We start from the raw sequence: 25,580 nt of genomic DNA on the forward strand, positions 1-25,580 counted from the left end.
TGTGACATTTCGTACAGCATATCACCCTATTCTCTCTAAATACTCGGTTTTCGAACGGTATTAATTTTTTAAACAATTATACGACATTGCCAGGGTCGGGAACTCTTTAGAAAATGCTTTAGTATGTTTAAAACTATTCAAGAAATATTTTAGATAAACCGGAACTGCGACATTTCGTACAGCATATCATCCCATTCTCTCTAAATACTCGGTTTTCGAGCGGTATTAATTTTTTAAACAATCATACGACATTGCCAGGGTCGGGAACTCTTTGGAAAATGCTTTAGTATGTTCAGAACTATTCGAGAAATATTTTAGATAAACCGGTACTGCGACATTTCGTACAGCATATCACCCTATTCTCTCTAAATACTCGGTTTTCGAGCGGTATTAATTTTTTGAATAATCATACGACATTGCCAGGGTCGGGAACTCTTTGGAAAATGCTTTAGTATGTTCAGAACTATTCGAGAAATATTTTAGATAAACCGGAACTGCGACATTTCGTACAGCATATCACCCTATTCTCTCTAAATACTCGGTTTTCGAGTGGTATTAATTTTTTAAACAATCATACGACATTGCCAGGGTCGGGAACTCTTTGGAAAATGCTTTAGTATGTTCAGAACTATTCGAGAAATATTTTAGATAAACCGGAACTGCGACATTTCGTACAGCATATCACCCTATTCTCTCTAAATACTCGGTTTTCGAGCGGTATTAATTTTTTAAACAATTATACGACATTGCCAGGGTCGGGAACTTTTTGGAAAATGCTTTAGTATGTTCAGAACTATTCGAGAAATATTTTAGATAAACCGGAACTGCGACATTTCGTACAGCATATCACCTTATTCTCTCTAAATACTCGGTTTTCGAGCGGTATTAGTTTTCTAAACAATCGTACAACATTGCTAATGTCGAGAACTTTTTAGAAAATGCTTCAGTATGCTCAGAACTATTCGAAAAATATTTTAAATAAACCGGAACTCCGAGATTTTGGAAAATTAGCAGATAATTTTTTTAATGGACTTTTTTTGGCAAAATCAACAGAACTATTATTAAAAAGTATCAGGAACTATAGAACTCGACTGCATGCGACAAGAACTCTTTTTTATTTTCGATTTGCTAGAAAATGATCTGCTACGGGAAGTTAGCAGATCATTTTTTCGATCGACTGTTTTTTGGGTAAAATCACCAGAACTATTACTAAAAAGTATCAGGAACTATAGAACTCGACTGCATGCGACAAGAACTGCCTTTTATTTTTGATCTGCTGGAAAATGATATGCCAACTTCACAGACACATAGAAAGTCCCCTATTATGAGATAGGCTCCTAATATGCGACAGCGAGGTTTCTGCTAAACTAATAGGCCCTATTTGTTGGTTCCACCATGAACTTATTGCCTTTGGGGTAAAACCTATTTAGTGAAAAATTCATTGTTTAATCGTGCGTGTAGTCGTTGCAGAGAAAGAAATTGTGAAATTGGATGTTGTCAAGTGTCATGGATAAGAGTCTTTAAACCTTGTTTATTATATAATTAATAAATATTTGGCAGTAAGTTCTGCATGCAGCGATAGAGTAAGGTCGTATTAATAGGAAAATACGGGATATGTTGAGTTGCTCAATTGTAGAGATTAGATTTGGTGATCGTGAAACCGCAAGGCGTGGTGCTCGTAACATGAGATACTCAGGGTACTCCTGGGTTGCTGGAGTATGAAAGTTATTGTATAGTAATAAAAGAAGAGAAAATACTATATTAACGTTAAGGGAAGGTTTATACAAATTTATAAGACTGTGCTGACCTTGATTTGAGAGGGAAGGGTGGAGGGGGAAGATTAGGTACAATATTGAGTATAAGTGGGTTTACGATTGTTGCAAATATGCTTCTGCATCACATGTGTATTTGAGAAACATTAAATAAAGGTTTTTAATAGTAATACTGATGTATTTTGCACTTTATTAGCGATTTCCCGGGGTCTCTCATATTAGGAGCACACTTTTGCGATTTTGCCGAAAGCTCATTTTTCACATTTTTCTAATTTTTAGCAAAATTACTATTTAAATTAATTTTTACATTTCAGCATCTTAAAGCTTATTAAATTCCCTTCAAAATGACCTACTATATTTTTTAATTCTGTCCATAGACTTCCGGCAATCACACAAAATAGATATGGTATCTCATAATCGGGTACTTTCCTCTAATAACATAGTCTCAAGTCTCAAAAACGGGGAAATATACTTTGGTGAGAAGTAATTTTCGTATATTACCATATGTAATATTAGCTAATTGGCACTATAAAAACTTTGCATTATTTAACTTAAATATAGATAATATCACTAATTTTACATAAAATAATATATTTTATAATATCGAGACTTATAATATCCAGACTTTCTTGCGCCGAGAACTGGTGACGGCGGTAACGAACAAACTTATTAGTTCGATTAATATCCGTTTCTACCAATGCAGATTAACTTTGATCTTGATTTAACTTACCTTTTATCTTTCTCTAATTTTAAGAACTAGAAAAAGATGAAAAGTAAGTCAAACCGCGATTAAAGTTAATCTACATTGGCAGAAATGGACATAAGTTATGCTTACGGTCAGTTTGCATTTTTTGGCCGAAAGACAAGAAAAAAGAAACACTCAAACACAAGAATTAAGCTGCTATCAGAGCATATTGAAGATGTTTTTATATCATTTTCTGACAGTTCTGACAGTTCTGAAGATAATAATGAATAGCTATTACGATTATTTGGTAACTGAACCGGTCATAATAACTTTTTCGCTCACCGTCCCAGAACCTAAACTTATATTTTTCTAGTGATGTACACATCAACAATACCTACGAAATAGCATATGGTACAATGTTGTGCGCTAATGGCCTATTTTGGGCAAGGTTCTTTACGGATTAAATTTACTGAAATTATGGAATTTTTGAAGTTACATATTTACGCAAAGTCGTATATTTACACACAAGTTTGTATCCCAGTATGTATTCGCAATTGTTACGTAATATAGTAGCGTCTCAAAGTTAACTTAAAAAGCAAATAGCAGATGATACGATTCGCCTTTTGAAATTATGTCTAAAAGTGATAATACTGAAAGGAGATTTAGTTTTTTTTCTTTTCTTTTTTTTCCAAAAATTATTTATATAATAGAATAAATATATGTACACTGACCGGCAGGAATGCCTGGACATTTTGATATGTATACCTATTACCCATGACATATATATGTGTGTATATATATATATATATATATATATATATATATATATATATATACGTATTATGTCCAGGCATTCCTGCCGGTAGAGTGTACAGCGTCATTAGTCATTAATGCCTTCTCATCTGAAAATAGTCGCGCCCGAGTCAAATATAATAGCTAGACACATCGCGTCTAGTTATTTGTGCATCATGTCTGTTGGTTCTTGAAGGAACCGGCAACGTTTCGCAGGCATCAGCTTGACAACTTTAATGGTAAGTGTTTGCTATAAAGGTCATGAGGAAAGAAGGTCAAACTACGAAGGATTATCCGGAAATATAAGGAAATATAAGTCATGATGCACAAATAACTATAAGACGCAATGTGTCTAGCTATTATATATATTTGACTCGGATATGACTATTTGCGGGCGGGAAGGTATTAACGACGCCGTCATACATCGATTAGAGTTTGCTTTTTATTAATTTTATTAACTGTGGTGCACTTCCTATTGGTGCACAACCTATTTCATATGCAAATTGCAGTCTGTGGTAAAAAAAAGTTAAAAATGTTAGTAACCGTTTTAATCATAGAGCCAGGAATTAAAATGTCATTAAGATGGCAATCAAACCTCATAAGAATAAATTATTTGATGATACACAAAGTGGTGTGGTGTATAAAATTGCTCCCGAGATTGCGAATAATCTAATGTCGGTCAGACCAGTAAGCCTATTCTGTAACTGTTAACGACAGTTTCGTTATCGTTATATTTGCGTTGCGCAGATATTATCTCTAAAGTCTAATAAAAAAAATCATAAAAACGCATGAAGTGCGTATTTGGAGTCGAATATATCGTGTGCATTTTTGCCGCGTATATGTGATTGGCGGTCGATGATGATCGAGTTCCGCCAGTTTCGTATGTGTTTGCGTGCGCGTGTGCATGTGCGTGTGCGTGCGCGTGCGCGTGTGCGCGTGCGTGTGCGTGTGCGCGTGCGTGTGCGTGCGCATGCGCGCGTGCGTGTGCGTGCGCATGCGCGTGTGCGCGTGCGTGTGCGTGTGCGTGTGCGTGTGCGTGTGCGTGTGCGTGTGCGTGTGCGTGTGCGTGTGCGTGTGCGTGTGCGTGTGCGTGTGCGTGTGCGTGTGCGTTGGCGTGTGCGTGTGCGTGTGCTTGAGCGCGTGTGTGTGCGTCTACGGATTTGATGACGTGGTTGCTGCAACTTCCGCAAATTTTGAGATATCGGACTGAACTTATCGGACTTTTGTTTTACTCGATAAAGTATCATTAAAGGAAGGTTGGTATTGAATTTAGCGATAATCAGTAAAAAGGGGTTCTTTCTTTATAAAATTTTGAATTTTTTGAAAAATGTCCGTGGTTACTCTAACTTCCGTGAGTATTGGACTATTTATAATTTTATAAAATTCTTCAGTCTTTTCTATCCCTATTTCATATATAATTCTTTAAAATTTGGTTGATTAAACCTAGCTTTATACGCGATCAAAAGTTCACATGCGAAGTCCATATATGGACCATTTTTAAGTGTGCAAATTAGGAATTTGCACATTGCTTTCTCACCATTTTTAAGTGTGCAAATTAGGATTTTGCATATTGCCTTCTCACCATTTTATTTCGCTCATAAAAACTACCTTTATGTTTATTTTGCTAATATAAAATAGTAGAGTACGCTTTTTTTGGCTTCCCTTTTTAAAGTTTAAAAAAAATGTTTTTTTAATTTATTTCAAAACTACAATAATTATAAATTTGGAAACGAGCTAATTTTATTTTAATCAATAAAGTATCAATAAAGGAAGATTAGTATCAAATTTGGCGATACTCGGTGAAGATTCTTTTTTTTTTAATTTTAAATAAAAAAAGCTAATTAGGGACCTATCCCGGGCCCTAAAGTCCAATGGGATTGCACCCAGAAGAGGTTGGAGCCGGTAAAATTTATGTGAAAGTTATTTGAAAATAAAAGAAGTGTGCAAATGAGGAATTTTTACATTAATTTCTCACCATTTTTAAATGTGCAAATTGGAAATTTGCTTCATCAACATTTTGTTTCGCTTATAAAGCTTCCTCTATGAGGAAGCCAAACTAATAAATACTAATAATTATCAAATAAAGTACAAACTTCCTCATAAGAAGAGCTTTGTGAGCGAAATAAAATGTTGATGAAGCAATGTGCAAATTAAGAATTTGCACACTTTTTACGTATTGTTACCATTTTGCTTCATTATATTAAATGTTTCTCTAAACGTTAAACCTTCATTTATTTAAAAAACTGATAGAGTGCGATTATTAGTATATGAATGAAACGGTAGCACAAATAATAAAAAGTATAAATAAGACAAAAATAACTTTTAGCATGCAGAGCGGAATTTTTCAAAGAAATATTGGTAATTATGCATTTTAGGGGAGGCACCTCCGATGACCTTGACCTTGACATATGTTGTCAAGGTCACCCTCCTAAGTGACCTTCAGAAGTTTTTAGCCGTCGCTCGTTTTTTGTTAAAAAGTTATTAACAAAAAAGTTTGGCGACCTCACCGATTTCAATGACCTTGATATAGGTTGTCAAGGTCATGACCCCGAGTGACCTTCAGAAGGTTTTAGCCGTCGCTCGCTATTCGTTAAAAAGTTATTAACAAAAAAAGTTTGGAAAATATAGCATATATAGGTGCATATATAGGTTAGTTGACGCGCTTTAAAAGTATTTAAATGTTTAAAGCGCGTCAACTAACCTATATATGCACCTATATATGTTATATTTTCCAAACTTTTTTTGTTAATAACTTTTTAACGAATAGCGAGCGACGGCTAAAACCTTCTGAAGGTCACTCACCTTGACAACATATGTCAAGGTCAAGGTCATCGGAGGTGCCTCCCCTAAAATGCATAATTACCAAAATATTTACTAGAAATCCTAATAAAAGAGAATTTTTTAGTTATATATTTTTTATAAATAAATTGCGATGACCTATGAAATTTATTAAGCTTGTCATTTTGATGGATTTTGGTATATTTAAGTATCTTATATACAGAACTTCGAAATTTTTAAGTGTTTTGTGGAAAATAAATTGATATATATAATCATTTTTTATCTCGACAGAAATTCCAACAAAAGTACCTTAATAATTTCTGTAATTTAAAACAAAAAATTTAAAACAAATAAGATACTTTTTCTTCGCCAGTGAGTAATAAATCGAACAAAATCCTTTACTTCAACCAAACTGGCAGTCTTTATTTAAAAAGCACAACGCGTTTCAACCGAGATTCCAGTCCTTATCAAGTGCGTATATTACATTTAAACGCTTGCAAAACACTTCATTGTACACAGTGTGGCAGCAATGAGTCTACGAACTAAACGACAAAAAGAATATAATAATGAGTTTACGAACTAAAGTATAATACGGAAAGGGTATGATAAAAAGAATTATAATAAAGGAGCAAAGAGAGCACCGCTTACGTGTTTTGTGTGTCGAATGGTATATTAAACGATTGAAGAGTCATATTAATGTAGTGTTCGGTGGTGCGATGTGCGATCACCTCAGATGACAACGGACGACTGAGTGAAAAACAAAGGCAGACAACCGGAAGGTTGTCAGTGTCCTTCTGTAAATTAATAGTTTATAAACACCATTTCGGCGATCTCTCTCCTTTTAAAATGTTTCTCAATGTGTAGAACTTTGGGACTAGACCAATTAAAATCATGATTGCAAGAGGTCTTGTGCTTGCTAACGACAGAATGCTTGCTGGGATGCTTTTTAATATCAGCACAATGTTCTTTGATTCTAGTCTCCAAATTTCTTTTAGTCTGTCCGATGTAACATGCGTCGCAAAAAATTTAAAATTTGTTATTTTAACTGGGTTAGTTCTAATTTTAATCATCGTGCTTTAGTTATTGTAGTTTATAAATATTAACTGATATAACAATATAAAAATCGCGATGTGTAGTGAACAATATAAAAAACGTAGTAGTGTTATGGATATATCAAGAGACACGGTAGTGTCTCGCGTCAAGTACGCGCGGAGCGAGACGCACCGTGACTCTTTTACGCGAACGCACGAGTTGCGAGTATTAGGTATACCGTATTTAAATCGTTGTGAAAGAATGGTATAAGTTGCATTGCACAAAAAAATGAATAAAATGATCATCAAGGATGTGACGACCAATTCGATAAAAAAATATATTTATATAAAATAATTATTAAAACAAAATAGAAAAATATATACCAATGCACATGTGTATGCTTGTATCTCCTGATGCGTTATATTTAGAAATACAATACTATTTTACAGTTCCAAATGTATATTTTACTGAAATAGCATAGAATCTCATTATCATCAAACAGTAAAAATTCAAAGTCGTTAAGCCGGGTAACAGACTAATTATAGCTCTTGTTTTATCTCGGATAAATTTTCAAGTACAATTATAATATTTTACAACAAATTTGCGCATAATTTTTATTATGGAAATTCTTACAATCCTCGTGTGTTTTTTATATCTCAACTAATGTTTCAATTTTAAATCACTTTGCGCAATATCAGCGGTCTACAGCTTTTATCATTTTATCTTTATCGTATCTTTATATTTATATTTGTTTTGATGTCACCAGTTTAAATCTTCATCAAATCTGTATCTTTATACTCATATAACACATATGTATTAGGATTACTAATACCTTAACACATGGATTTATCCACATATAGAAGTCTGTTTATATTTCCCATATGTGTTTTAATGAGTTCCTAAATGCATAGATATGTTTAAGGCATTAATGACCACTTGTGTATGTACATACGTAGTATACGTACTTGCCAGAATGAGAAACGCCATAAAAACATCTAGTATCTAAACGCGAAATTTTATAACAAATATAAAGATATCCGATAATGTACATTTTTTATCTGATCTATATAACTCATTATATGCATAATTTTCAAGATGCATTATTTTATTTTATTATTTATAACGAATGTCTCATAAGTATTTATATCTCCCATTCCAGGTATTTGTAAATAATGGCATATAAAATTATCAGATAATATTTGTATAATTATTGTGTAGTAAAAATTAAAGTTTGAATCATAATTATTAGGAAATTAGTATAATTCACAACTTGTTAATAAACAACGAGCAACGGCTAAAACCTTCTGAAGGTTACTCAGGAGAGTGCTCTCTACAATATATGTGAAGGAAAAGATCATTGAGGGGAGGTTCGTAAGGGTAAATATTTACCAGAAAGGACAGAAAAAGAAAAATATATATACCTAATTTATTCGGTCCTTCAAGTGCATAGAAAATTATAAAAATTTAATGAGGCAGAAACAGTTAAATTTAAAAGCAAAATAGTGAAAAAGTGGAGGCAAAGAGGAGGTATGCGTACACTATGCATACGTGCGTATATGTGTAACAGTATATCTATCTATATATATAAAGGAAGATGTCCTGACTGACTGACTGACTCAATAACGCCCAGCCCAAATCCCTGAACCGAATTTTTACCAAAAGTATATGAAATAGGGGTAGAATTTTCCGGGGAGTGCCACTATGATATAGTTTTTTCTTACATACATATACATACTGATATATATACATACATACATACATACATACATAAAAAATATACACACAACATATACTTGAAATTACAAATATTTAAAAGTATATCCAAAAATCTGATACGAATTATAGATCGTCTAAAGTGGACTTGAAACATTAAAAAATTTAAAACATTATCCCACTTTCTAAAACATTAAAAACACCTCTACTGATAAAGAAAATATTGTTATCACAATATATCTCATTCGAAACCATAAAACTTTTGTAAATACTGTCTGTAAACAATGTTCTCTATCATTTTATATATTATTTAAAATAGAGAATAATAGAAAGCACAATAAAGTGGAAATATACGAGATGATAAAGCGGACACAGGCGTTAGACAATCGGCGAAATTTAATATCCAGCATATTCTCTCTTCCTCACTCCCCTTTTCTCTCCCTCTTTCCCCCTCTCTCTCCCTCTCACTCCTCTCTTCCTCTCTCTTCCTCTCTGTCTCTCTCTTTCCCTCTCTCTCCCTCACTTTCCCTCTCTCACTCTTTTTCCTAATCTTGTTTCAAATGTTCTTAGCATAATAGATAAGTTAATAGATAAGAAAGATAGAGAAGACAAAAGAGGTTAAATAAAGAAAGAAGAGAGGAAACATAAAATAAAGGAAAGGAAGAAAGAAGGAACATTGCCAGAGTGAGATGATGTAAATGAACGAGTAATGTGAACGTAGGAACAATGCACCGATTTTCCCCTCTCTTCTTACCTTTCTGTTGCACAAATAAGACAAGAATCGCTTTTTCAGCTCGCTCGCGCACTCTATTCTTATATCTCTATGATATACAATGCATTTCCTTCTATATCGTTTTTTAGTTCATCACGGATGTGTCATTATTGATGGAAGAACAAGGAATTTTAATACAATTCTCGTGGATATCCTGTTTTATAAAATAAAATTTTGGGAAATACAAATATATACGTCATTTTGCGATAAAATAAAATAGTAGCTGGATATGTCTTCAAGAATAGTCATGAGAAGTAAATATCTTTGAAGTAAATTATTTCGACCTGTCCTTTAGGACGATTTACTTCGATTTGCAAGTTACACACGAACTTACCAACTTGACTTTAGACTTAACTATAGTTCGGATAACTTAAGCCAGCTCTAAACAAGCTTGGATTAATAGTGCGGTTTGTGGCACTCCAATTAAGCCATTTCCTTTCGACTTCGTATCATCCCGAATTAAGAAGATCTATAAACTATCCATAGATATAAAGTTAAACAAAGCGCTTTTTCTGGAAAATTGAGTCAATCATTCTTTTTTTTCTTTTTTTTTATTATCTTGTTTCATAAAACCAAAAGATTTAATTTATATATGTACTAGCTGGTTACCCGGGCTTCGCCCGGGCATTTTTCTTCAAACGACTTCATTTGTATTTCAATATCCTTAATCGAAAAAAATTCCTTTATCAGACAATAGCTTATCAAGCAAAAATCAATTAAATAATTAATGTTTTTACTAAAATGATTTCTACTAATTGTAAATATTTATTATTTCCATTTTGTTCTATCGGTTAGTTAATTCTTCTACAGAACTTTTGCAAATTTTAAAATCCTGTTTTTTTTTTGTTGGAAAAGGAAAATGTTTACGCATACCCTAAGGCCGGTCCCCAGGGTTATGCCGGACTTATTCACCGACTAAAAACCCCCCCGGCCCCCATAACTATCAATCCCATAATAAAAGTTTAAAACTCAAGCATCTGGAATGTGTTGTTCAAACGGAAAAGTTAAGTTACCGCTTTTAAATCAGCCACCCGATACACTTTTTATGTTTATGTCAGGAATTACGTCAGAATCAAAACATTCCCTACAAAACATTCGGTCAATTATTTACCGAAAAATTGAAAAAATTTCGGATACCGGTTCCCAAAAAAATCGGTAACGAAAAACTATACACTCTATAACACTCCCCAAAAAATTCTACCCCTATTTTATACTTTCATCGGTCAATTATTTTCCAAAAAATTGGAAAAATTTCTGATACCGGTTTCCCAAAAGATCGATAACAAAAAATTATACACTTTATGGTACTCCTCGACAAATTCTACCCCTGATTCATATACAATTCTTTAAAATTCGGTCAATTATTTCCCGAAAAATTGGAAAAATTTCGGATACCGGTTCCCAAAAAGATCGGTAACGAAAAACTATGCACTCTATAACACTCCCCGGAAAATTCTACCCCTATTTTATATACTTTTGGTAAAAATTCGGTCGAATAGTTTGAGAGTGTATAAAGAACATACATACATACATACATACATACATACATACATACATACATACATACATACATACATACATACATACATACATACAGACATTCTATTTTATATATATAGATAGATAGAAGATACAATAATTTTGACAAGTTACAAATGTAACATTGATAAAGTTGAGATATTTTACAAGAAATGTGAATTGAATAAGATAATTAATGCTTATACAAAGCTATCACAAAACGCATCTGTTATCTAATCTTGTTATCTAATCACTGTTATATATTTTATAAAGTACACTCAAATAATCATATTATCACGCAAATGTTATCAGTGTGCTATAGCATGTTGGTCTTTACAAATAAGCTATTATCTGAGGTCGTGAACCGATTCACGTTAAAGCAATAATACATCTTATCGAATAGCTTAGAAGAAATATAGCTGAATCGATATTTCAATGGATTCGTTGCGATACCGCGTGTATACGCGCATTCGTATAATACGTAGAAAAAATATAGTACCAAGATGATTATATATATATATATATATGTATATTGTAAACAAAAAATATTAAAAAGATATATATATATATAATATAGATATATATATATAATATAATATAAGATATATATATATATATATATATATCTTTTTAATATTTTTTGTTTACAATATACATGTAGAGGCATTATTCGGCTTTTGCTATTTACTCAATTGTGTACAAGAACAACGGGAGATTATTTTTTTGTGCAATATCGTGGACGGTTAATTATACCCTCAGTGAAAAGACTAATGCTCTTTTTAAATATGGTATAATCATCAAACGTGTCAGTAGGACAAAAATGTGCATATGTTAAAGGAAAATATTCATACATACTGAGATTAGCAATTCTTGTGGGAATTTCTTGTTTATTAATTAGTGCCCGCGATCTCGCGTGTGCTCTGAACGCTTGAATTCTATCGTAAAACTTTTGTAATACCTAGAACAAACGACTCCTTAGAAAGTTACAATAAATCGTTCAATTATCTTGCGCAGTATTACCTCTTATTACATAAGCACATTTCGACTACATGAAGTGCATGAAACTACAAAATAAAGAAAGTCGCTAAGTGCACGCGCAACTGTAAAAATTAAAAAATTGAAAAAATCTTCAAAATTGTTTTATGTCTAATCAAAAATATAAAATAATTATCCATTGCAACATAAATGGTGTTAATTTCCGTAAAAAGAATAGGCGAATAAGTGCTCTGTTTAACATTTCATAATTTAAAAATGTTGAAAATATGTTTTAAAAAAAGTGTTAAAATTAGAAAATTGCGTCAAATATGTTTATTTTTATCAAAAGAATAAATACCTGCATATCAAAAAAACACGATTTCAAAGTTTCGAACAATGAAAACCGAACTTATATAGGTCTTTCGCGCCCCGCGCGCCCGCCGCGCCGCTGATTTCAATCGCTTTAAGGGGTAACGAAACCACTGCTATCTAGCGAAACCACTGCCAAGGGAACGGGCTTGGAAAAATTAGCGGGGAAAGAAGACCCTGTTGAGCTTGACTCTAGTCTGGCTCAACTATATTCATAAACCATTATGGCAAAATTCAATAATCACATGAATCAAGAAATAATATACAATTCACATTGTAATAGTCCGTTCAATGAAAGGAATATAAACATTAGTTGAACGTATGATCTCAGTTTGAAACTTGAAACGTAAAATAATAATATATTACAAGGTAATTATAAAGAAAGAATTAATATGATATGATAGCTTTAAATGTATCTTTAAATTATTTAATCACTGAAAAGACTATTAGACATGACAAAAAATGACATCATAATTAATAATTAACCAAAATAATCATGCACATATAATTTATAAGTGAATAATGCGTTGAATAATAATCTTTATTAAACGCATTAATTCAACATCAATTCGTGAAAACGTATCGAAGGTTTTAAAGTATTTCACATAAATCGATGTATTGTGTGTTACACCTTTGATTATAATTTCTGAGTAAATGAGCGTTGAATTCTTTGACGAATCTTGTTCAGAATAATTGAAGCAATATACATCTTATCTTAAACATTTGACGCATTATAATTCGTATTGATTAAACAAATGAATCTCTTCGCAAATATGTATCAAGAAATATGAGAAATTAACTATCACAAAAAATAGAATTAAACGTATCGTAAGCTTGCATAATTTACATTACTTGACCAAAAATGTAATAGCACGAATGAATAGTTTAAATTGGTTGCAACCCGAAAACAATTAACTTGAGTACTCAAGTGAGATAAACGATTATCGTTCCCGTCAATAAAATGCTCCGCTGAGTGCTGAAGCCTTTCTTATGTCCTTTACTGAACGGTAGATCTCTCGAGATTTCTGGAATCAATGATCGTAACCGATACTGTTTATGAGGATCAATGATTCTTATTCAGAAATCTAAGAGTTACCTGTATCCTGGTGTCTACCGTATTTGAATACACTTCTAGAAAAGATCCGAACGGACTATGTCCATAATAGTCGCTCCCTTGGTCTCTCCAGAATGTGTCGTCATCATCAAGAAACGGAGTAATGGCGTCGATCTTATGCCGTCATCATCAAGAAACGGAGTAATGGCGTTGATCTCTCATACGTCTGAGAATGATATCGAGCCCTGATCCTGCCGTGTGCCAATTACAGTCCCTCAGATCCTCTCGTACTTCACATTTGATTACATAAAGTATCATAACTCGGCGTTTAGAATGACTCGCATTCAATATAATAACGAATTCAGATTACACGGCAAAAGGCCAGAAACATGTCTTCACTGATTGACAAACAAGAAACGAATAACGCCGGTTGCCCGAGCCGCAAGCTTGTACATGCACGCGCGCTTTTTTCTTCACGCGGCAATCACATGAATTGAATATCGATACGTCGCGCCTCTAGCGCTTTACGCTATACAAATTTTCTAGGGAACTAGATTCGCCAACGGAAGTGAGTTTACAAAATCGCTAGTACTTTCTATGAAATGTCATAGATGGCAACATCCACCCTTCTTTCCTCAATATCTCATCGCGTTTCAAACACCATAACTAACTTTTTTCTCACAAAGGAGCCACCTACAAACTTGTGCAGGTTTTTGTGAAATCTTTAGTATCTAATCAAAATCGGTAGGACAGGAAAGACCCATTCGAGTTTGTTTTGAGGGTAAAGTTTTATCTGAACACGCGATAGTCCTTTTTAACGAACGGATGTGAGTACAACATGATTGTTGGTGCGTAAGTTTTTAAATTAGTGATTTATTTCAATTTTACAAGAAATATAGTAATCCGGACTTCTTTCTTGTATTACATTGTATTAAATGAAAACAATTTATTTATTAGTCTGAGCAAAGAAACCATCTGCACCCTATCATGTTTCGATAAGATACGACGGTCCTCTATACTTACTATAGAAATTCAGATTTAATAGAAATTTCATATACCTTATATAATAATAAGTCATTTTATTCATTATATAAAAAGAAGAAGACTTATTCCCACCGCCCTCGTCACATTAAGACGATTTTCTTTGCTGCTCTTATTTTTATAGTTTATTAGTTAGTAAACACATTAATGATGTATGTAATAATATTTTTCATCAAATAATTCGTGTCAATTTATGTTAATGTATATACATCATCTTTTGATAACTGTTGTGTATAAATAAAATAAGAGTTTGAAACTTTGTTATCCGAATTACATTCGTGTCGTGTTTACTATACATTTGTAACACGTATATATGTGATGTTTGTAACATATTAAAATATTTTACAAAAACATATTACAAGCGCATGATTAAGAGCCTAAAATTTGACACTTGAATTGTCGAGTCGAGATTATATGTCGAGATTTTCGTATAATACCTACTTTGTGCACGCAATGCACAGAAAAAGTGTAATTTTTGATAGCGATTATCTCGCGTTCGGGACAGTTAATTACTTTTAAATTGTACAAACGGATAGAAACTCCATTTATTAACGTAGGGAATTTTCAAATTTTTCTTGTTAATTGCGATTCGCAAGACAACTACCTTAAATTCATCAAGCGTAATAACAAATGAATATTGGTAAAAACTGTGTGATGCGGCACTCTTCTATTAGAGAAATTTCGTTGATATTCTCTAACATAAGTTTTTGCATTATTTTCTACACACAAATCGTGCACAAAATAAATATCCATGTACTCTTCGTTTGTGAAAACTCAGCATTTTGAGATAATGTTCTACAAGGTACTATTTGTTACTAATATTCATACAAGTTTTTATGATCACCTTCAATCATTTCAAATAGTAAGTATACGACTAGAAGAAGCAGATAAGATTTAATATTATCGAACGACGATATTAAATCACTCTATGTATGCGGCGTGTCATTTATCCATGGCAAGACCGTTATTATTTCTTCAACACAAAATTTTAACTTTTACTATGACTTTCTAATATAGCATTTTGGGACCTATGTTTATGTAACATTTTTGTCTTATTTCTGCTCATAGAACATATTGCTAAAATTTGTACGGAAAAACCTGAGATACCATATACATATACGTATTAAATGTTAATAATAAAAGGAAAATTTTCCGCTCAATAAAAACAATAAGATACTGACACACACATAAGATAATCAAATGGTCAATTTTCGAGCTAAATAAAAGATATTAATTTAAACAAAAAATCAATTTATTACAAGTAATATAGGTACAAATTAACGTTTTTACTTACTTACATTAGTCTTCTTTGAAACACAAAAAGAACAAATCTGATCAAAGTACATGTCATTAAATGAATAAAAAAAATGAGTAGATGTCAAAAAATAAATAAACCGATCGATATTGGCTAGTAATCTCATAATAATGTGGTTAAATACATAAAACAGAGCTACAATCAAACGCATTACGTTAAATCAGTTGGATCAATAGTTATGGTTGATGGTCGAACTTAATTAAGTCTAATAATCAAGAAATAAAACGGTATAGTGTAAGTTACAAATAAAACTCATTATCAGTCAAAAGTCAATAAAATGTAACAATTTTCGTCGTTGGAAAAGCGCAAAAATAGAGTTCCCAGACTTAAATTTAATGTCCAAAGAAATGTAATCGGTGATGGCAGAAATAAACCTGTAATGTTAATAAGTGTATTAATATGCTATAATGTAAATATACCTGTACCTATATGGCAATAACTTATCTTGAGATATTTCCACGAAAAACCGTAAAATTTATTACTCACATATTTCTTATTTAAAGTCTTACTAATAAAAGTGACATGTTGTAGCAAATGCATGAAACTATTGCCGATGCGTTATATGACATGACATAACGTATTTTGTTTTATTCTCTTAATATATTAATTTTTCCTTCTCTTCTTTCTTTCCTCATCCTTCCTCCCCCCTCTCTCTCTCACTTCCCTTTCTCCTCATTCTCTTCTTATCGTTCTTCCTCGTTCTGTTTCTCTCCACTTTTGTCGGTCTTTCTTTTCTTCTCTTTGATTTTTTCTTTCTTTTCTCTCCTGTCTTTCCATTTCTATTTCTTTCTCTCTATTCCTTATTGTTTTACGCCTTTTTTATTCTTTTCCGTCTTTTTCATTTTCTTTTCTTCATTCCTTCACTTTATCTTTCTTCTCTTTTTTCTTCTTTATAAGCCTCTTTTTCCTTACATCTTTTGTACTTTCCTTTTTCTTATCTCTATATTTCCTTTCTCTCCTCTTTTCTTCTCCTTTTTTATTTTTTATGCCTTTTTTATTATTTTTCATCTTTTCGATTTCTTTTCTTTAGCTTTCTTTTCTGTAAGTCTCTTTTTGCCTTTTTCTCTTTTTCCTTACATCCTCTGTTCTTTCTTTTTTCTTATCTGCATATTTCCTTCCTCTCCTCTTTTCTTCTCCTTTTCTCTTTGTTGTTTTCTATCTTTCATTCCGTTTCACTTTCGCTTTATTTGCACGACCTTTCTTTCGCTCTTTCTGACAAGCGAGAACATATTATACGTACATACATGTACGTACATCTACATGTTTGAACAAATAAGACAGGGAATTAGTGTTTATTTAAAAATTTATTTCGGACTTCAATGGTATTATTATATCTCATTATATATTTTTTAACCATTACTTACTCTTGTAAAATAAAACTGAACGGTCATGTATTATTTTTGCAGCCTTTTTATTCATCGATATTTTAAAACCATTGAATATCTTGTCATTATATATAGAAAATCTTGCACGTATAATAAATAATATAAGAATTATATGGTGATCTGAATATTTTAATAGTCAAATACATGTTTCAAAAAAATATTATATATATGCATTAATATATGTAATGGCATTGTTATAACCATAAAAGAGAGTTCACTTTCCATTCATCTACTTTCTCTAACGACCATCTGTCGTTTGATTTCTTGGATTTTCTCTCTATGTGCACATGCAGTCATCATATAAAACCGGAATATATTTATAATACATTGTCACAAAAACATAAAACATTTATCAAAAATTTGAATTTTGATGCCAACCGCATGACTGATTAAAAAAGCAAAAAAATTTCAATATTTTTATTAATTTACTCGTTTATTGGTATAATTTTATAAGATTTTTTATCAAATTCCTCTCAAAAATGCCGTACGATCGATATCTCAGATCTGTTAAAAAAAAATTATATCTACCAATATCATTATAATTTTATTCATTATCGACGAAATAATGCGAAAGTTAGAACATGTTTTCTGCTCAAGAAACTGCGAAGTAATCGAGAGAAAGGTGCGATTTAATCAAGAAGTAATTGCATCGTCAAACCGTTAATTCTACAACACTATTACATCGTATTCAACCAACATGAGATAAATAGTTTGCTTTTTCGTAACCTCGATCGTTTAAGCTGCCATTTCTTTTGATTTATTCAGCTTAATCAACCATCGTTATTTATTTTGTGATATAAGATCTTTGTACAATTTTATTTTCTCGATTACTTTTAGAAATTATAATCGATATAAATTATTTCCAATTACGAATAAATGATAAAAATAGAATAAATTTTATAAAAAAATTCCTTAATACAAAAATACAAAAAATACGGTTTATATATCGTTACCATCGATTATGTTGGAAATAAAATTTATTTTATAATGCAAATCAATTATTGTGGAACTTAGTAACAATGTATCGTTAATTAATCTACCAGAACGGTCGAAAACGTAAAGCGGATCTTACTTTATCTTTGAAAATCAACTTTCTTGTCTGTTAGAATACACAAGCTATCGCGGATTATTTGCATTATGTAAGCAGCCTTCTCTACTTGTTCTTTACGCTTCGCGATCTCGCATTAGTTATTTTTTATAAAATTAAATCAATACAATGGAAATGCCAAATAACAATTTACAGACATAAAAACACAAACACTTTATAAATTCGATTAACAATCCTCTTTTATTTCAGTCTGCATCCTCATTATTAGTTCAATTTTCTTACAGTATTTAATGTATTAATTGCAGTTATAATATCTATAACAATATAGCTTGCGTTCAAACAAGTATTTCGAGTGTACTCCATATACAGTCTAAACGATAAGCTATCCTTGAATTGGCTTTAGGACATTATCAAAAAGTTTATAAATATAATCGTTCATTAATGGTCGTCATTCTGACTGTCATGATAACAATAAATACATGCATCCACAAACATACATTCGTACTTAAAAAGAAACTTAAATTATCGTTAAAATATTTATATATATCAGTACAGCTTACAAAATATAACACATCATACGTACCTATAACGAAACTGATTTAAAAAAAGTAACTAATTATAGTTTGTTAACCACAAGATGAATTTCTCGTGCTTTATATTTGTGATAGTTACGATGCAAAGTTTGTATTCTGATAAGAGTATGATCTTACCTATAACTTTCTTATATAACAAAAAACGATATAATAAACGAATAAAAATAAATGCATCTTGGATACATAGATACCAATGCAAATAAATGCACTTTTAAGAATAGCGTGTACTGAACAATTAATTTAAACAAAACTGGGAGAAAAAAATAGTTGCAGTTACAATTTTACTATAATTTTTAGTTATTTTCGGTTCCAACTACATTTTTATAGTTATTTTAACATACAAATTATAACTGACTCATACTACATTACTGTTGTATAACGGAGCTTCAACATGCATTCATTCAATCATAACATGGTTTTATACACTATAACCTGTGATTTATGTATAGTAAGTCGTACTATAAATATGATGAAAATGATCATAATCGAAAAATCTATACATGTAAGATTATTTTTATTAATATTATAGCAATAATAACTATAGAAATAAAAACCTCAACCATAATTATTTTTCTATGCAATTATATTATAGTCGCAAATACCAAATACTTTTCTCTCAATGAAATCTTTCTTCACGCGTATTCTTGTATCCACACGTGTTCGATACATTTCAACATGTTAAACGATATAATAATAAGTGTTACTCTCTGTAAAAAAAAAAGTCAAAAGGTAATAACGTCCAAAGTCGATTCTCTGAAAAAAGTAAGTGATTGATGACAGGAAAGGCTGGTTCGCCTAAAAGCATATTGTGGAAGATAAAACTTGCTCAACTGGCTTCTTGGTTGCGATGGTATTTATAATGAAACATGACAAATCTCTCTCTCTCTCTCTCTCTCCCCTCCCCCTCCTTTCCTCAGTCTTCTTCTCTCTTCCCTCTCCCTATTTCTTTCTCCCTTTCCGTTCCCTCCAGATCCATTCGCCTCCATTCCCTCTTTCTTCTCCCTCCCCTTCCACCAACACTGTCAGAGCTCGTTATCTAGGCCAACAGATGCAGGTATTATTCACACGATGTGTCGGGTATTTCTAAAACAAACTCGAATCCGGAGCAATAAATAAACAGGCCTTATTTAATGTTATCGTTTGAAGATCTCATAAAACATCTCTCTGTCATGATTGCGACGAGAAGATATTTTCTTTCGCCTTTCATTCTTTCCATCACTGGAGATTTTCTGACTTTGTATTTATATACATATATTAATACCACCTTAACTGCCTTTTTTATTTTAGTTCATTGTCAATATCTTTCTTTTGTAATTATTTATATACGAGAGATTACATTTCCGTTGTATTGCCAGTAGTAAATGACCGTCTACTAAAGTTGATTGATTTTTATACAAAACGCACGTGCATCATCTTATTTATAATGTTTTAGTCTGCTTTTCTAATTTTTGTATTTCTTTTCTTTTATCTTAATTTTTTATTTTTATTTAGTATTAAAACGTCTTTTTATAAAGCATATCTATTTGTATATACGCATGGGCATAACTAGACTTTCTGGGGGATGGGGAGGGGCATGGCCTCTCCCCAGATTGGCCAAGTTCTTTCACATACTCCCCCCCCCCCCGATTAAATCTTTTGGATTAAAAATAATTGAACCATATTAGAACAAATATATTAATGACAAAACATTTGCACTTATTTTAAAAGAAACAAACTGGGTATGTAATAAACAACAGATCATGAAAGTGTTAAGCAGCAATCCTTTATCGCAAAACGGCTCAGTACTTTTTTAACTAAGATCTCTTTAAACAAACAGAAACCTCTCGATTGTAATTGGCTAAATAGCTGTGAATCATCTGTCATACTACTTTCGAGTATTATCGCCTTTGTTCTACATTGCAGATGTTTCTGGAGTTACAGTTCAGAAGTAAATCTACATCCACCTATGGAAATCAAATATGATGAGAAATTCGTTGCATTGAACTATTCCACAAAATTTAATTCTTTTTTCTTTGCTCTTGCAGAGAGAATTTGGTGTTTTAAAATTTTTATTTATTTCTTAGTATGCTAAACTGTTATTTATTATTTCTCGCTTTTTGGGTGGGAGGCTACGCACTGATTTGGGAAGGTGCTGGCCCTCAGCTCCCCCTTCCTATGCCTAATGCATATATAGAATAATTTTTATTTATCCAGCTTATCTATCTTGTCTTTACGATAATCTACGATTTATGAATCCGAATTTTTCTTCTCATTAATCTTCGGGCAAAACTCGAATATCTATCAACTATAACGCGTTTAAATCAATTGGTCTTTTAAGTACCAAAGATATGATAATCGAATTTCTATCAGTTGCAAGACTCATATAAACTGCTGACGCTTCAAGTCAGCGATAAATCGACGCTCTCGCGGTATGTGTACTATATATATTCCCATTGAGTTTTATGTGACTAAAATAAAAAGCTTTTTATAAATAAATTTATAAATTCGCGGTAAATATAAAGTCTCTGCATTTGTAAGCTGCAGGATAAACGGACTGTGCCTTACAATGTTGGTAATATCGAAGCACGTTTGCTCTTGTACTTTGAAACTCAATGACTGTGTTTACACACTCCTCGAACACATGTTGCCTTAATCGACGTAAACGATCACGTTACTAGCAGGTAGTTAAACCGAAGACTTTTCACGAACGTCACTACGTCGCGGCACGGCATGCCGCAGGATAGCCTGACACCATGCGCGAGATAAATATTAACAATAATTCATAACATTGCAAGCCAATAGAGAGGATAGGCCTTTTCACTCTTTTATTTATCTCGCTGGTGCACTTGGCACATTCCGACTATATCGACTCTTCACTCACTGATTATCGGAGCGTAAACTTATAATAAACATAGAATCGAAAAACTTTTTTTTCCAATTTGGAACAGACTGCTTTATGATATAGCCCCCTCATTACGATATGGTTTTTATCGCTAAACAACGGAATGGAACTCATTCCTCGCGTTAGATACGTCATCGTCGCGACTCTTTCCGCGTTCCGCGTACATTCAATTACCGCGGCCCGCGTTACGTCGTGAAATCACAACGTTAATAAATGGAGCATTTAGTCTGTAGATGGAAAACGCGCTATTCAAAGAGATTACAAACAGCCATCTGCCTCACCCTTCCGAGGCGCTCGCGCCCCTCTGCAACTACCCCATGTTACTCCCTTCCCCCGAATCAGCCACCTCTGCTAGATACCTCTTAGCTACCATACACTCTCGCAGCCTCGCTTATAGAATTCTTTTCCCTTTCCTCTCCACTCTACTCCGCACCGTGCCGCGCCGCACCGCGCCGCACCGCTCCGCACCGCACCGCACCGCACCGCACCGCACCGCACCGCACCGCGCTGCGCCGCGCCGCATCACGCGCCGCGCCACGCACTCTCCAACCAACACGCGCATAGTAGTACCGTCCTCCCCTATCGCGGTACCCCACCACCGTCGCCCATTGCAGCGATGAGCGAACCAATATACCCGGAATCACATTGCCGCGCCGACCACCGCGAGGAGTGTGCGTCGCTTGTTACGCTGTCATTCATCGTTTTCGAAAACGCGCTATAACGAACGAAACGTATCGTCGTATCACAGTGTACGGAGGTGTCGCATACGCAACCGCGTGCTCCCACTGCCTAACCTCACGCTTTCTATTTCGCTGTCTGTTCCTTGGTGAGTGATACGTACTTATCCGCAGAGTGTAGTGATCGTGATCGTGTATTCGTGAGAAGCGAGTGTTCTCAACAGCGGGATTCTAACCTATTGCGGATACACGAATTTTCAAGTGTCTCTCTTTAATCGTGTTCCTCATGACTCGATCGTTTCATTAGCCAGCGCGCACGTACAGAGCCGCGCGCTTCACATACTATATGCTGGATTTCGCGCCGGTAAGTGACCAAATGGTAACGTTTATTCTATATAGTTGATATGATTAGCGTTATACAATCTCAGTATGGCACAAACAACGTCAGGGCGTAAGAAATTACCGCATGTCAAATTACACGAACGTTTTTCGTAGCGAGTGGCTCGTTACTGTACGTGGCGCCATCTCGAGTATCGGTGCGAAGTGCGAGGGCGTGGAATTTCCCGAGTACCCACGGGAGGTTTCGTAATATTAACATTTTCTCTCTATATCTTTTCTCCATTTTATTATTACTCCTTTCATTATTTTTGCTGTCAATTATCGATCAAGGTTTTCTTCTCGCTTACCGCAGCGCGGTAATAAATATCGACGAGATTTTCAATTGGCTAAATTATAAAATTTATGAGCGATTCTCTTCCTCCCCCCTCTCCATCGTTTCTTTCAAATAAGCACAATCATGATTACTTATTAATGATACACGGAAAATAAAAATTCCGCGCATTTGCATTCTAGATCTAGATCATATTACATTGTGCACAACAACATTGTTGATAGAATAATCAACAATGAGTCACTGGATTGATCGCCTTAGGGCTCAGACACAATGAGAAAAATAAGGAATAAGATAAAGGAATAAGGAATAAGACATGTTACATCTCACTTTAATGTACGTGTACTGAAGTGAGATGCGACATTCCCTTATTCTTTATTCCTTTATCTTATTCCTTATTTTTGTCATTGTGTCTGAGCCCATATACTCATCGTAAATCTTTATCAAATAAATTCAACTTGGATGTGTTTATCGAATCTTTCTGTTGTGTAAACAGAGCCGCGTATTTAATCGCTTTATGCTCAAGGCGAATACAAGTGAATTAATCGCTCCACGAGTCGTTCCAGCGATTGTAACCAATAGCGATTACATCATTGATCGTGAGATTGCGCGGAGCACTAATTCTTAATAGCAAAGCATAATAATCATCGAGAATCTGGAGCGTGAATGATTTACCTATCTATCTTCGTTAATTAGAACTAAGCATACCCGAAATGGTATATCTCGAACGAAACAAGTGCAGGATGTACTGTCTAACGGTAAAATTAAAATCTGATAAAAAAATTATTTTGCTTCTTTATGTGCTGGTAAACAAATCATCAATTGAAAATGGCTTAATTAGTATAACTTGGCTCTGCTGTCTTACCGTTATGTATAATACACGCTCGGAGTATCCTTGTAGCTGTATAAATTACAGTGCAACGCTGACGCAAATTAAACTCGCGTGTTTCGCATTATTCTAATGAATTGCATCGAAACGCGCGAATGCGCTATTTTATCTCATCATCACGAAAACGTACTCGCGCGTGTATAATACAAAGGACGATAAAATAAATTTTCATATTGCAGGTAATGCGTAAATCGATCAAGCTCCAAGTAATTACATATATATCGAGATATATATCTATCTATATACATGTACATATATGATACGCCGAAAAAATTAACTTTCATAAAAATTACCTAAACCGTTATTTACTTTTATTTTTACAAACCGCATAAACCATTCGTTCTTGTATAATCCGTATATGTTATAATAGTTTTAAACGAAAAAGTTTTAAATAATGTTCACTATTTTGAGTTCCATCTAGAAATGACGAAAATCTTATAGACTTCGAAAAGATAATGATAGTGCCTCGTTATTCTATAACGAGATCAAAACAGGAGTAATTTTGAATTCTCAGACAATTTGTGGTCTTATCCTCTTGCGGTTGAAAAATGAGAATATCCGTTTTGCGTGCTCAACAGAACATTAACGTTATTTCTGGTTATTTCTGAGATCTTTTTTTAAGATATATATATATATATATATATATATATCTTACGATTATAGAAATATTGTGTAAAATAACATTTTTTAATGAGATGATAAATAATACTTGTATAAATATTTGTACTATAATACATTAACGTTGCGTCTCTATTATTGTTTCCCTTTTGAAAGAGCAGAGACAAAACACAATTTGCGGAAGTGAGTTTTACATAATTCACATTAATGTGCTATTTTCGAAAGACGACAGAATTAATTCATACATGCGTTTCCTCGTTTCAATAAGACAAGAACGTACATTCAATAAAAGGTGTAATTTAACGATTGTTCGATTATATTTAAAATCTCGCTTTTGAAGTAATTGAAACATCATTAATCATATTAGTATAATGCTAGTTAACTTTTGTAAAATCTTTCTTTCTTTCCTAAAGTTTTTACTTTTGAAAAAGCTGTCAAATCTCAAATGAGATTTTGATCATTTTCTCAAATGAGAAAACTAAGAAGAAAGAGAAACAAAATTCCAACGGATTTAAGGTCAATTACAAGTGAAAGATCCACCGAAGCGCATCTGTCAAGATCTTTGATTCTGCTTTCGCCTTGCATATTGTAGGTAGGTAGGTATATACCTTCTCTTTCTTTATCTTCTTCTTCGATCTTTTCAAATGTATTTTCACATTCGTTATCCAAATCTGTTTCGTAACAAATTTATTAGCTGATTAAGTAACATTGATCACAGCTTTACAATATGCTATAACATTGATTAGGTTATATTCCAGGAATACATGTGCTCACTCTCAAATATCGTATTGATTCGTAACATAATGACATTTATGTCGTTCGACTAATTCCATTGACAGATATATGTACATACATATATATCACTATAGGAACACGCCCTGCGTATTAACGAGATTAATGTTTGTGATTGAAATAATTATTAAGAAATTATTAATTAAAAACAAGATTGAATTTCCCATTAACTGTATATTACCATTAAAAAACTTTGCTGTTGCACCGATAA

General features: G+C 33.0%; 1 protein-coding gene across 5 annotated transcripts in view; it reads left to right on the forward strand.

The window, feature by feature from the left end:
* LOC139822657 (TOX high mobility group box family member 4-B) overlaps positions 1–25,580 on the forward strand; it is a 209,346-nt gene that overhangs the window by 111,758 nt on the left and 72,008 nt on the right. Inside the window, exon 1 of one of the 5 annotated variants that reach the window (XM_071794575.1) lies at positions 22,268–22,764. The exons of 3 other annotated variants lie outside the window; for them this stretch is intronic. In XM_071794575.1, the coding sequence (XP_071650676.1) occupies positions 22,747–22,764 (18 nt within the window). In that variant the 5' untranslated portion in view covers positions 22,268–22,746. Of the gene's footprint in view, positions 1–22,267; positions 22,765–25,580 lie in introns of those variants that run through there. One more of the 5 variants, XM_071794572.1, reaches the window with a different exon arrangement.

This window comes from Temnothorax longispinosus, chromosome 12 (assembly GCF_030848805.1).
Source record: "Temnothorax longispinosus isolate EJ_2023e chromosome 12, Tlon_JGU_v1, whole genome shotgun sequence".
NCBI lineage: Eukaryota > Metazoa > Arthropoda > Insecta > Hymenoptera > Formicidae > Temnothorax > Temnothorax longispinosus.